General features: G+C 41.9%; 1 protein-coding gene across 1 annotated transcript in view; it reads right to left on the reverse strand.

Moving 5' to 3' along the window:
* pdia5 (protein disulfide isomerase family A, member 5) overlaps window positions 1-13,306 on the reverse strand; it is an 84,904-nt gene that overhangs the window by 24,125 nt on the left and 47,473 nt on the right. Inside the window, exons 9-11 of the mRNA XM_005940080.2 lie at window positions 11,272-11,363; window positions 6,744-6,815; window positions 4,574-4,710 (exon numbers count right to left, since the gene is read on the reverse strand). Coding sequence (XP_005940142.1) covers window positions 4,574-4,710; window positions 6,744-6,815; window positions 11,272-11,363 — 301 coding nt within the window. The remainder of the gene's footprint in view (window positions 1-4,573; window positions 4,711-6,743; window positions 6,816-11,271; window positions 11,364-13,306) is intronic.

Below are 13,306 nucleotides of genomic sequence, written 5' to 3' on the forward strand. Positions count from 1 at the left end.
TGTGTGTGTGTGTGTGTGTGTGTGTGTGTGTGAGAGAGAGTGCGATTGTGTGCAATAAATGTTTTGTCACGGTGTGAAATATGCATTTGATGTGTCACAGGTATGTGCGCGTGTGCGAGCTGAAAATGTTTGATGCCACTTGTTTCAGCTGACTGCCCTTGATTGGAGTGTGTGTGGGTGACTGGCTGCTGTCCACAGGGTGAGTCAAGTGCAGCACAAGCATCTGTGAAGCTGTGACACCACATCTGGAGAGGGAGGATTAGTCTGCTTTCAGCACTGTTATGCACACTCAGGGTAAAAAAAAATAAAAGAAAAAAAAAGAAAAAAGGGGAAAAAAAGAAAAAACCTTTTTTTACTTAAACAACTCCACAAACTAAAGACAATAAAATAATTCCTGAATCTATGTTGCGTAATCCATGGTGTCTGACGCTTTAGTAAATATCAATAAAAGCAAAACTATGAGAGTTTATTGCAGCTTTAAGCCTGAATAGGCAATTCAATATAAATGCAAAAACCCAGGTAAGACTGCGCTCTTCAGCTTTCTTCCTCAACAAAAGACAGAAACCGGAAATTTTAACTGTTCTTCTCTGAGGGGGATTTGGGCTTCTCTGCTTAGGCTACTACCTCCGTGACCCAGTCCCAGACAAATGGGAGAAAATCGATGGATAAAGGAGAAATCAACTTTTATTTATATATATTTAAAAATATATATTTATATGAGGGCTTTGTCTCTGGCTACAAGCCAAAGACACAACAATAGAGCCTGCAGGGTCCATATGCACCTTGTTTTTTCCTAATTTTGTTAATTATGCTCTGTGAATTCATCCCCCAGGATGACGCTGTCAACGCCATATTTTCCTGTAACCTCAAGGGTTTAGGGAAAGGGAACGTGAACTGTGGTGCATGCCAAAATACAGCACACCCAAAACACTTTTTCACTTATCACCCGTTTTGCTCTCCAAATCTAGCTTCCATTGTTTTGAAACACTGGAGTTATCCAGTATTGACGCATGTGTAGGTAGACAGAAAGGAATGATCTAAACAGCCACACAGGAAGTCTCAGGACTGTAGGACTGCTTCCATTTTAATGTTTGGAGTCCTGGAATAATTACATATGACCTGTATGATCATACCTCATACACACCTTGTGTTGACACTTGTGCTTTCAATTGAGAAAACTATATTAACATCTTTAATGGCAACTCATTTTGAACTGATCCCTGTTTTCTATAGTTTTGACAGTTTACACTCTTCTGGGAAAACTAAAAACTACTACAAAAGTATGGAGTGTGTCTGTGGAAATGTACACATTTAAAAGCATTAAAGAGATCAAAGCAATCAAGCAGTTTAGTTGTAAACGACAACTCGAACCCAGACTTGCACAGTAAGTGTCCATATTCAAGGTTTGCAGCTGCAGTGCAATGCAAATGCTTTTGGTCTATACTCATGTGCATCAATAGTTCTTTAGTGAAACTGCTAGAGTTAATTTAAATACAGGGTTTAGTATTGCAAAATATTACTGAGTTTTAGCAGGGAATGGGTCCACCCGCAGTGTTAGTATCACGGATATGTTTTTAATCACAGCTGGGGCTCCTGTTCGCCCTTTGGACTGAGTGCAGTGCTCCCAGCAACCAGGCGGTATGAAGCTCTGCAGCAAGTATCAGATCAAATGTGAAAGCAATGAATCCTTGTTATAGTTAAAGCTAAGTTTAAAGGATCCTATTTATACTGATTAGTTTATTTTAACAGAGGCGAGTCTAAAATGAGCACAGAGGGAGGGCAGCAGCTACAGAGAAGAAAGAGAGTACAGGGGTAAACAGCAGGAGGTGGTGATGTGATCCAAAGCATACAGGTAGCTAAAAAAAAAACAAAGGTCAAAAACAGTCAAATCAAATTAAATAAATTTCCATTATTTAAAAAAAATAAATAAATAAAAATGTGTGTGATACATTTACCAACATACAAAGCTATTTTTGGCCTCCCCCTCACACGCAGGAGGGCTTCACAAAAGCAAAGCAATCTGGGATCTAAGCTACTGAACAGAAAACTGGCATGTTTACAAAGTTCTGTGTAACAACAGAAGTATGTTGCGTGAATAAAGATGACAAGCAGGCTTATGTCAGCCACATGGAAACAATGAAGTGTTGGTTTGCGAAGATGAGCTTGTGTGCGAGCGAGCTGGGCAAAAGAGCGAAACTTACTGCAGCCGCTTTGTCTTTGAGTTTGTTTTCCATTTTTCAATCGGCCTTCGGTTACTTTATCCAGCTGATTGTTAATACTGAGCATGACAGTCAAACAGTGATGTTACTTATGTGACTAAGTTCGACCCAAGAGGACGTGCGAGAGCACAATGTTAGCCAGTGCAGGAAGGAATGAGGAGCTCCTCTGACAGGCTGCTGAAATCATTCGCTCCATGTATTAATATATACAAGTACCACATGTGCTGCATTATCTGACTTGATTACATTAACGATTCCTTCACTACGACTATCATGGGCTTTGTAAGTGATTTTGAACCTAAACTCCATCTTTTCATGGGACCACATTCAATAACAGCCTCAACAACGACCCTTCCTACAAATGTTACTAGTTTCCACTGAGATGGGGATTTTGTGAAGATTTTACTGGTTCTTCTACTCTGACTCGTATCATTTTTATCAATTCAGTACTTTAACAAACCCCCATAAAGGGAAACCATAAAGAAAGCAGCTAACAGCTAGCAGGAACGGGGCCACCCAAGACTAGAGAAAGTCAATGACATTCAGTGACTTTAAGCGACTATGAGTGCAGAGTTAGCTTGGACTGAGGCTTTAGTGTAAAATGTCATTTAGTTTCAGTTTGAATTACTTCAGTTTTAATCAACTAAGTATACGGTGGCCCTGACAGGCCAAACGGATTGCAACTTAAGAAAACACCAGCAATAAGAAAAACACTGCAAAAGGGGGAGACAATAACCCGACGGACCAGTTCCAGGAACCAAAACATGCCAGGTAAGTGTGTTTTAATCTCATGATTCATATACTACTGGATTTTTAGGCTAATAGTCAGGCTAACACACTGACCTCTCATCTGTTCTTTCCTCACAAAAATGATAGATCCTCCACTTCACTGTCTCCCAGCGCAATTCTTAGCATATTTTGGTTCCTGCAACTGGTCCGTCAGGTTATTGTCTCCCCAGAAACAATTCCCTTGTGCTTTTGGAAATATGTTTTTTCCTATTTCCGTTTTTTCAGTTTTTGTTTTTTTTTTTCCTCCTGTTTCTGTTTTTCTTATTTCCGTTGTGTTTTGTGTGCTTTTGCAGCATTTTTCTTATTGCTGGTGTTGTGGCGGACCACCAGGTGGCTCCACTCACACCCAAGTTGAAGGGAAGTGTTGGGGTGGAGATTTTGGCGCTCAATATATGTGAAGTTCTGAGAGTCAGTTAATAAAGTTGGAGTGAGACACAGAGACCTCTCCTGTCGTTATTAACTGACTCTCAGAGCTTCACATATATTGAGCGCCAAAGTGTTTTCTTAATTTGCAGTCCGTTTAGTCTCTCAGAGCCACCGTATAAGTATGAAACGATTATAGTAGACTAAACTATAAAATGTTAAAATCCACACGCTTTACAAAGCTTCTTATTTTCCTTAATGTCAAATGTGGAATGTGTCCATATGTATGCCATTTCTCCCAAGTGTTGATATTTTGTTACATTTTCATGAGAAACAGTGAGAATGGGAGTTAGCTGTTTGTCAGGGCAGATTAAATCTGCGCGTCTGACCTTACTGCGCAGGAAGATTACTTTCGATTAGATTACTTCAACTTAGATTACTTATTGTGGTTATTTTTAATCGTTAACCTACGTTTGTAAAATCAGTAAACAAGGTGTGGGCTGCTCTGGGCTTTTTAGCATACACATCCTGCAGTAACTATAGCAACGAGAAAGGAAACGCAAGCTAGCCCTCTGACAACTGTGCCTTTGTGTCCGTTGGACTTTTTGCTAGATGTTTTGACAGACTGCTCATGTTTGCCCTTTACCAGCGAAAAACTTTTCTGGCAAAGCATATCGTCAGAATTGAAGGTAGTCGAGTGTAACCGCAGTGCTTAACGGTTAATTCCCTCTGCCACTCTGTCTATACCCAGGGTGCATCTCTGCAGCAAGTGAGAGACAGCTGCCCTAACACACCAGCTCGAAGCGAGGCGGATCTATCTTCACGACGGCTAAAAGTGTGAAATATTTAACTTCTTTGGGTTCTGGCTTTGGGCCAAAAAAACCAAACAAACAAAAAAGTTTTGCCATCGTATAAACGCTATAATTAACTGATGGTCCAATACTGATCAAACACTGAGTGAAAGAAAGCACCAAAAAGAAAGAAAAAGTGCTTCACTGAGTGCGAGTGCTGAAGTAACTTTTACGAACCCCCCAGTTGTAACACGAGCGATTACATCACCCTTAACCAGTTTAAAAGAACTCTGGACCTCGCTTAAATTTAAAACGGCTCTTAGTGGGGAAAAAAGTGTATAATTTACATAACAATATTTTACGTGTAGCAGTTGATAAATATAGACCGTGCTCTTTTGCTCTTTTACTCACAAGGGGCGTAAAACATGACCAGGGCAGCAGGATGTTCCTCCAGGAAGCTGTCAAAGGACTCATCGGACAGGTGGAAGACCGCAGAGTCTGTCTCTGACCAGGGGACTTCAGGGGTCTTCGGCTGGGGGGGCTGAGGACTAAAACAGGAAGGGGGGGGGACAACAAGGGCAACAGAGGTGAGACTGAAAAGCAGAGACAGTCCAGCTTATGTGTAATCTGTGTAAAGAAAAATTAAATATAATCAGACACAGCTGCAGCCCACACTCCACCCAGTATGTCACAAAAGCGCACACGCACACACACATCTGGACAAAAGCAGCCCCACCTTTGTGGGTGTGGTGGAGCACACTGCTCCAGTTCCAAGAACGAGTGGCTACAGCATAAACACTCACTGTTATACACGGCCCTCCTCTGCAGCATTTCCTCATCGTTACACGCTCTGGCCTGAGCCAGTGCACTGAAGCCAGCGAGGCTGATATATTTAACAACACCAGAACAGTGAAAACCGAGTGCTAAAAACAACCCTCCAGCAACGTCAACTATCTAATACACAGCTGTGATATATAAAAAGCTCTGGATCAAGGTTCATCAGGGAGTGATAACACTTAAGATTTATCAGACGACATCTTTTGCTGCTCAGATATAATCGCCAAGGATACCAACTCTTACCTCTCCTTCTGTGTCCACTTTTTTTATTCTTGACACTACACTTTCGATGAACAAATTCAGACTGCGCACCGAGCTGAGGTCAAGAGACTAAAGCGGAGCGTACAAAAGGAAGGGGCTTCACTAATTCAACAGAGTAGCTTCAGTACAGCTTCTGACTGCAACTGCTCTTGCTGGCAAAACCCCCAGAATACTTGTATTCATTACGGCAGGTGTAGGAATCCCGTCAGTGCAAACAGCAAAGGGCATTTCTCAGTCCAGTGAGAAAAGAGCGCAGAAAGCTACTGAGGTGGGTATTAAAAAAAAATCGGAGACAGCTGAATCTGAACAAAATGACAACATTAACATTTAGGATGTGAAGTTTGGCTGATAAATGAGAAAAGAAAAATAAATCAGCGGCTAAAAGTGCTACAGGAAGAGGACAATAGACTATTCTGGAAAAATCTCTGAGCACTGTTTACTTCAAACACCCCTTTTTTTTTCGTTTTCGTGCAGCATCTCAGATGAAGAAAAAGAAAAAAATATATGACACGAAAAACTGCAAATGTAATGGTGCTTGCAGGAGAGGCTTTTTCCACTTTCTTTTTTTTTTTTTTTTTTTTTAAACCATATGGAACATATTCCTGTGAAAATCAGCTACGCTGGTGAAGGCAGACAGACTCTCTCCTGGAGCCTGCTTCTGCTCGAGTTAAAAAGATGTCCTCCCCACTGTCACCAAGTGCTTACACACTCGGCTTCCCTAAAATACTGTAAACTTTTACTTTTATTATGTGAAGCGCCTGGAGACTAGCTTCTATGTGCTGTGGTGGTTGTGTGCAGCACATTTAAGGACATGATTAGTTTAAAATTAATTAGATTTAATATATTAATTCAGTCATATTGTGCATATTCAGGTAACAAACTTTTTACTCAAATATAAGCTGCAATTAGACTTTTTAGCCAGCTGGCTCACTGCTTTCAAATCAGTCTCTGAGTCCTAAATAAACAAGTTAGTCAAAGTCTAGGAGTGGAGATGGTGAGTTCTGCCTCTGGGCTAATAAGAGCCCAGAGGCACACGGAGTACATCCCCTGCCAGTCTCGCTCCGTTTCCTGCGATAGCTGTGAAAGCCTTGCTCTGTGCCCTCTGGCTGCAGGCCTGTGGACAGTTGCGACTTTCCTGCCAGTAAGAGACGGAGGGGTTACGGGCAGAGTGTGAGCCAAGGTGAGAAAGAAAAATGAGACAGGAACGGAGCAGGTGCAGATTGATGACACTGTGGCAAGGTGAGTCAGGGTGAGCAGAGAGAAGAGCGTTTGTGAGAAAGAGCACAGCAAAAGGAAAAGGTGATGCCTGACATTTAAGATGTGTTTGTGGTGGGGGGGTACTTGTTAGAGGCAGAAGGTAGACTTGAGTTCAGAAGCTTCATCGTGTCTTTTTTATTAGTTAAAACTCCTCCAGGCGTCTTCAAGCCTCTGCTTGGTCCTACTTAAAATCGTCAGTAGATGAAGTGACAGGGACCATGCTTACTTCTTCAACCAGTCTGCGATGTCCTTGGCTGTGGCGCCGTAGTTCTCGTAGTGGTGAAGGAACTTCCCCTTCCTAAGAAACAAAAGGAGCATGAAAACCAGATAGTCTCTGAAAGCAGACTTCAGCAACGGGCAGAATGACGACTTGGCAATGTGAGTTTGAAAACCACTGCCAAAGACGTCTGTGATTTGACGCTTTTTGTAAACATAACAACTTGCATTACAGCAACATTACTGCATTTAATTTTAAAAACACACCCCACCCAAAACATGCCTTCTAAAAATCATCACCAGCAGTTCTTAAAGCTCAGCTCAATACTAATGGTCAGTGTGTTCAGTATGCTTTGCTTTTGGACTTATGAGATGGAGGAAAAAACCTTATTTTAAAAGTCTGCAAATCTTTTAAGCGGTTTATATCAGATTTATTGATTCTATGCATGCAGTATTACTTTGATAATAATGCCTCAATAAGTGCTGTTTTCAGTTATTTGGAAAGAAACTGACATAAAACTTGCAAAGGTTTTTCTTTTTAAAAAAAACGAACAAATACTGAACTTTTGGATCTTTTTGGATGTTTTTCAAGCTAAAACTGAGTCAAAATGAAAACAAAGACTTATTTTCTGGGATGCATCTTTTGATCAGCAGTTCTTGTTAGATGAGGCTGAAACAACATCTCAGTCAGGACTGAAAAAGTCGTGTCGCAGTAATCCAGGTCATGTGCGACAGGATCTTAAAAAAAACAGTTATGATGGCACCGAGTGTCTCTGACAAAGAGCTGAGTCGGGCCTTTCGCAACCAGTTCAAAGCCAGATGTTTTAGAGAGCTGTGTCTCTGACAAAAATTTTAACAAGATTGAAATTTCTTTTCTCTGTCTTGAAGTTCAGCTTAAAAAGTGCACATAAGGAATGCAAGTGACCCGACGTAATGCATTTGAAATGAGCTCGAGGCCGCTCTTCAGCCCCACAGTCTGAAAGACAGATTCAAAACCTAAGCAGATTTTCTTCATAGCAATGAGTTTATCTACTGCATTCACCGTGACTAAACCAAGGCTGGGAAGCGGACATGGCGGCTCAGCCCAATGTCGAAGGATCAATGTGGGTAGTTACTGGCTCTGGGCAGGGTGATTTTGAAAACACAGAAGGTGGTGACGACTGCAGTTACAGCTCCCCAAATACAGAGCGGACACTATTAAAAGGTGATACATGATTACGCTCTGTGGATTTGGAGCTTAAAACTCGCATCTTAAGTAACCCGACTTCTGTGGCACAGAGTGGCTGCTTGGAATTCAATCAGCGAGATTTATGACCGACTCTATATTCACTTGCTTTATCTCTGCTGCTGTAAAGTACACCGAAACCTTGTAGAAAAAGAGGAAATTTTAAATAAATGTCATTTAGCCAACAGTCTCTAGCATTTCCGTAAAAGGACGCGGCAAGGACAAAGGAGCCGAAAGACTTCCAGGTTTTTGTTTGAATATTCGACAGGAACTTGAGGTGTGCTGTAACTCTGGGGGAGTAAGCTTTCTTAATCTGTGTAACTGAAAACCTAAAAGACCTTGAAAACTTGGTCTTGCAAACGGGTGCAATGGAGAGATAACTCCGACGGTGCTGATGCTGATTTACCCTGCAGTGATTAGCTGCTGTTTATCAGTGAGGGGCTCATTACTGAAGCCAATGGGCTCGGATGGTCGTTAGCTAGCCGTGTGCTGACACTAATGCACTCGCAGCTAACAGACTGGCTCCGGCTCAGCTACACACAAGTGTGCTGGTCATGCCCGTGTACCTGCATACACACAGTACACACACGAGATAGAAAGAAGTGCACACAAACAGGAAGAAGGCAAGAGCACACACACACACACACACACGCGGGCGCACACACACACACACACACACACGAACACACGCGCACACACAGCACACACACACACACCACAGAGGCACTTAATCAGTCCCGGTCTAATTAAAAGGCCAGACTGGAATGAGAGAGTGTTTAATGTGGAAATAGGGATGATAAAGCCAGTGCAGGAGACATAAAGAAGCAGAGCACGGTGGCACCCCAGTAGCCTCATATTTAGGGCGTGCCCCACAAAACAGCGATGCCTACGGGCGTGATCCCCAGCTGACCTTCGCTGCATGACATAATTTCGCTGCTTTTCCTTCCAGGTGTCTATTTCTGGATTTGCATTGCAAGAAAAAAAAACGTAAACTTATTTAAAAAAAAACAAAAAACAAAACAAGCAGAGAACAGCGTGGGAGCACTTAGTTAACAACACTGTAAATATGTGGACAGTGCAGAGAGGCTCCAGCTGGGTGGGGTGGGGGTGAGGGTGTCTGCATTAACAAACACTATCAGTCACACTCCCTATTCCTGCTGCGTATGTGGCCGCAAGCTGTGATTTTGTGTGTCTATTCATATTTGGACACTAGCGCTGAGCAGTAATCTGAAGTTATCAGATTGCCAGCAGCATACATTTCTCCAACACCTAAAAGAGAGTGCTAAATCAATGTCACATGTGGCCTTAAGGTGTTGTTAAAGATAACAAAAAAACTCTGCTACAGCACATTAAAACCATTTACTTAGTCGGCCATTTTAATAATTTAAAACGCTGCCTTTATTAGGACCAGAGGCAGTCTTTGCATAGACAACGGCGCTGTGTGAAACAATGCAACGGCTCGCTTCACATCAGAGGGCCGTGTTTGTGAAGACAGGGAGGCTGAAATAATGAAGGGCTGTCCAGTTTAAGAGCTAAACTTTACTCACTTACTGTTACAGTGCAGTGCATTGTTACAGGGCAAGCCAGTGAATTAGGCAATCAGAGTTTGTGCTTAAAAATTCTGCCTAATAATATTTTACTTGGCCCTTGAGCAGCGCTTAAAGTCCAAATGACCCTTGAAAGTCATAGATCTTCTCTACTACATACGCAAATGACTTTCGGGATCATAAGCCCTCCAATGACAGGTAACTACAATCTCACATTAACTAAATAAGCCCTGTCGAAATTGTCCGAAGAAACCTTAAGTTACTCAGTTCACTTTTTTATTAAGACATAGTAGGCAACGCAACATTTCTCTGTTATGCTTGAATATTAGCTTTAAGTGGACCCGTTATGCTAATTTTCTGGCTCCACATTTTTATTCTCGGACTCTACAAAAGAAGTTTTTCCATGATTCACAAACCAAAACCATCTTATCATGAGCCTGCACTCTGAACAACACATTGTGATTCATCTCCATTTAAGAAGATTTTCTCCTGGTTGGATGCCCCTTACGGAAGAGGATTACAGCCACTAAAAAAAAAAAAAAAAAAAAAAGTGGGCACGTCTTTTTTTTCTTCTTTTCCAGAATCCCGAGATTAAAGAAAAAATTTCTGAGAAAAAAGTCAGAAGTTTCTCAGAATTCTGAGAAAAAAATAATTCGGAGGAAAAAGTCAAAATTCTCAGATTAAAGTCAGAATTCTGACTTTAATCTGAGAATTCTGTAAAAGAAGAAAAAATAAGACATGCCCACTTTTTTCCCCAGTGGCCCTAATTCTCTTCCGTAGCTCCTCGCAAAAAAACAAAACAAAATAAAACAAATAGGTGGAGCTTCTCTCTGTGTCTGAGATGATCATATTAAACATATTCTTGGTGTTTAACATGATCATCCACCTTTGTATCAGTATACATTGTCACAGTACTGCCCACCCTATGGCATGGCCACTGGGATGTGAAGGGTGGTGGACCTAAAGGGGCTACTGATATAAGAAATTGCCCTGAGGAAGGTAACAGTGCAGATCCTGGAATGAGTGACTGACTGATGGAGATTGTTCAAACACCACAGTGCAACACAGAGTAACGTTTTTGGAAGACAGTTACTTTTGTTACGCATTGTCAACATGATGAAGAACTGCAACTCAAGATCAATGGGCTCCATGAGCTTGCCCAAACCTCTGAAGTGAAGGCTGTGAGAGTGGAAGCTGGGCCTCCATGAGTTCACAGTTAGAGCCATTTATCTAGTGAGACCGAAGCCCAAACTTCTTTGCATCCCTGGTGGCCAATATCTCTGTACCCTAGAGTGACGTCAGATGAATGATTTAGTGCCTATTTGCAGAGTGGTTCAGTGACTGTGGCAATAAATATATGTTCAAGCAGGACTTTAAACACTTTAAATGCCAAGAATTGTTTTTTTTTTTGGTCAAGCAACTAATTATCCCTTCAGTTTTACTTCACTGCTAACCATACACCAACACCCATGTGTTCTCCTTATTCCCTGACAGTAGCAACCACCTCCTGTGAGTGTACATTTTCAAGGATGAGGCCAGAGGATCCCAAAGTTCATCAGAAACTTTCTCCTTTGCACCTGCACGAAAGAACTGCAAACCTTAAGGGGTCACCTGTGCAAGCTGCGAGTCTGCTGCCATCACGCCTGCTTGCTGTTTAAATGGGCAGAGACTGCACTTTCTATTTGAAGTGGCCCTACTCTGATGTTTTGAGCTTTGGAAGTCAGGGACTAAGCCTAAAAAGAAACGGATGAGAGGACTCAACTCACTCAAAGTAGCAGAAGGTTGGGTAGCCTTTGACGCCGTACTCCTGCTTGAGGCCGTCGAACTCAGCTGGGTGCACATTCATTCCTGCTAGGACCTTAAGAAAAATGATATGAAAGGGAAAATGAGACATGGGCCATCAAAGATGTGAAGAAAAATGACGGCAGAGAGAGAAAAGAAATAGCAAGAACATCAAACATCGAGACAGGTCAGTCGTCATCGGCGGGCTCCAAACTGAACAAAGACGGATTACTCCAAGTGTGAACTGTGAAACAACACAGGTGCAATGACTGTTAATTAGCAGGCCGTAATCAAACACCACCGCTATAAACTTCCTGCTGACTTTTTAATTCAAAAGACAGAATATGATTTGTCTGAGCTATATTAAAAAAAGGAATCACAATTTATTTTAGACACCCACATAAAGAAAATATGTGTAGGATCCCGCTCGGTGTACTTGATAAATGTGAACTGTTAAGCATGGTATGTCTAGCATAGCAGAAAATTACTTTAACTGTTAGAAGTACAATACTGTGTGAAAGTCTTGAGTAGGGATGGCTACCGGTATCCGGTGCCGTTCTGACATAAACGATAGTAACCAGACCGAAAGGCAGCGCACATTTCAGTGCTTTTTTTCCCTGAGATGTCATACACTTTGGATTCCAGCCAATCATTTTACCTTTCCGAGGATAGTAGGCGGGCCCAGGTACGTACGTTCTTTTAGAGCAGAGCTACAGATTAAAAACGCCCAAGGCGAAGCGGTCAAAAGTCTGGCTGTACTGGCTGGACCAAAGAAAAAGTGGAAAACAACTAAACATGAGAGGTTTTTGGACAAAGTTTGTGTTCTCCATTCTTTAAGCACCGGCACCGTTTCAAAAGTACCGGTTTGGTACTGGTATCTGATAAAACCTAAACGATACCCATCCCTAGTCTTGAGCCACTATTCGTTTATTTCTATTTTTCTTCCAAGCAGCCAGGCTTTCTCCAGGGTTTCTACAGATCATCTAAAGGTTTTCTTAAGACATTGGATGCTTTTTCACTCATTTTCAGTCCAATTCTTATACCAGACTACTTTTAGAGGAATGTTGTTTTGCCTTTGTTAAGCGCCTTTGCACAGACCTACGAATCACTTCAGCATTAAACAGGCAACAGGGAGATAAGGCTGAAAATCAGTGGCAACAGGGCTGATGGAGTGATGAATCCAAAGTAGTAGTTTTGGTTTCAAATCATTGTCAGTCAGTAGACAGGCTCAACAGTGAGTGTCTACAGCCATCTGTAGAACACAGTGGAGGCTCTTCGTGGTTTAAAGCTCCAGAAAAAAAAAAATCATGAACTTGATGAAGTACCGTCAGATCTAGAAAGCACCTGATTGGCAACAGTGTCATTTTTCAGCACGACCTCAGTGCCGTGATCATCATGTTGATATTTTAAAAAACATTATTTGTTATTTACTGTCTTTATTATCATTCTCATCAACTTCCTCTCTCACATATCTAATTTATTCTTAGTGCTGATTGGCTGCCGAAGGCTCGCCAGATGGAAAAAAAACAAAAAAACAAAGAAGGTGGAGGATGGTGGTTTGTAACTGCCGTCTTGACCTCCATCAGCACCGATGCTTTTACAGCTTTGTTTATTATTAGACACGGGTTGAGCCGTTTGTGGTTTTGTGTCTATTCGTCTAGTTTACCAGAACTAGCCAGCTCTCATTTCTAGCCAACTAACTGGCTGGTTCATGGTCGTCCCTCTCTTCTGTTTGCTTTAGCTTTTTGTTCCTCCTTCTCCTTTGTTATATTTCACATTACTAAAAGCTAGTTGAATGGCAGCGTGGTTTAGCCATCCCTTGAGCCATGTAACACTGGCAATTATCCCAAACACACTGCCAATGAAGTAAAAGCATACCTGGATAGAAAAAAGCACACACAGTGGGTCACTGTCAATCACGGACTGGCCTCCCCAGAGGCTGGACCTCAACATTAGTGAAGCAGTGCGGGATCATTTTGACAGAGAACACACATCCTAACAAAATGCACAGAAATGAGA

Source organism: Haplochromis burtoni, unplaced genomic scaffold, assembly GCF_018398535.1.
Source record: "Haplochromis burtoni strain Fernald_Lab_line unplaced genomic scaffold, NCSU_Asbu1 Contig_275, whole genome shotgun sequence".
NCBI classification, from domain to species: Eukaryota; Metazoa; Chordata; class Actinopteri; order Cichliformes; family Cichlidae; genus Haplochromis; species Haplochromis burtoni.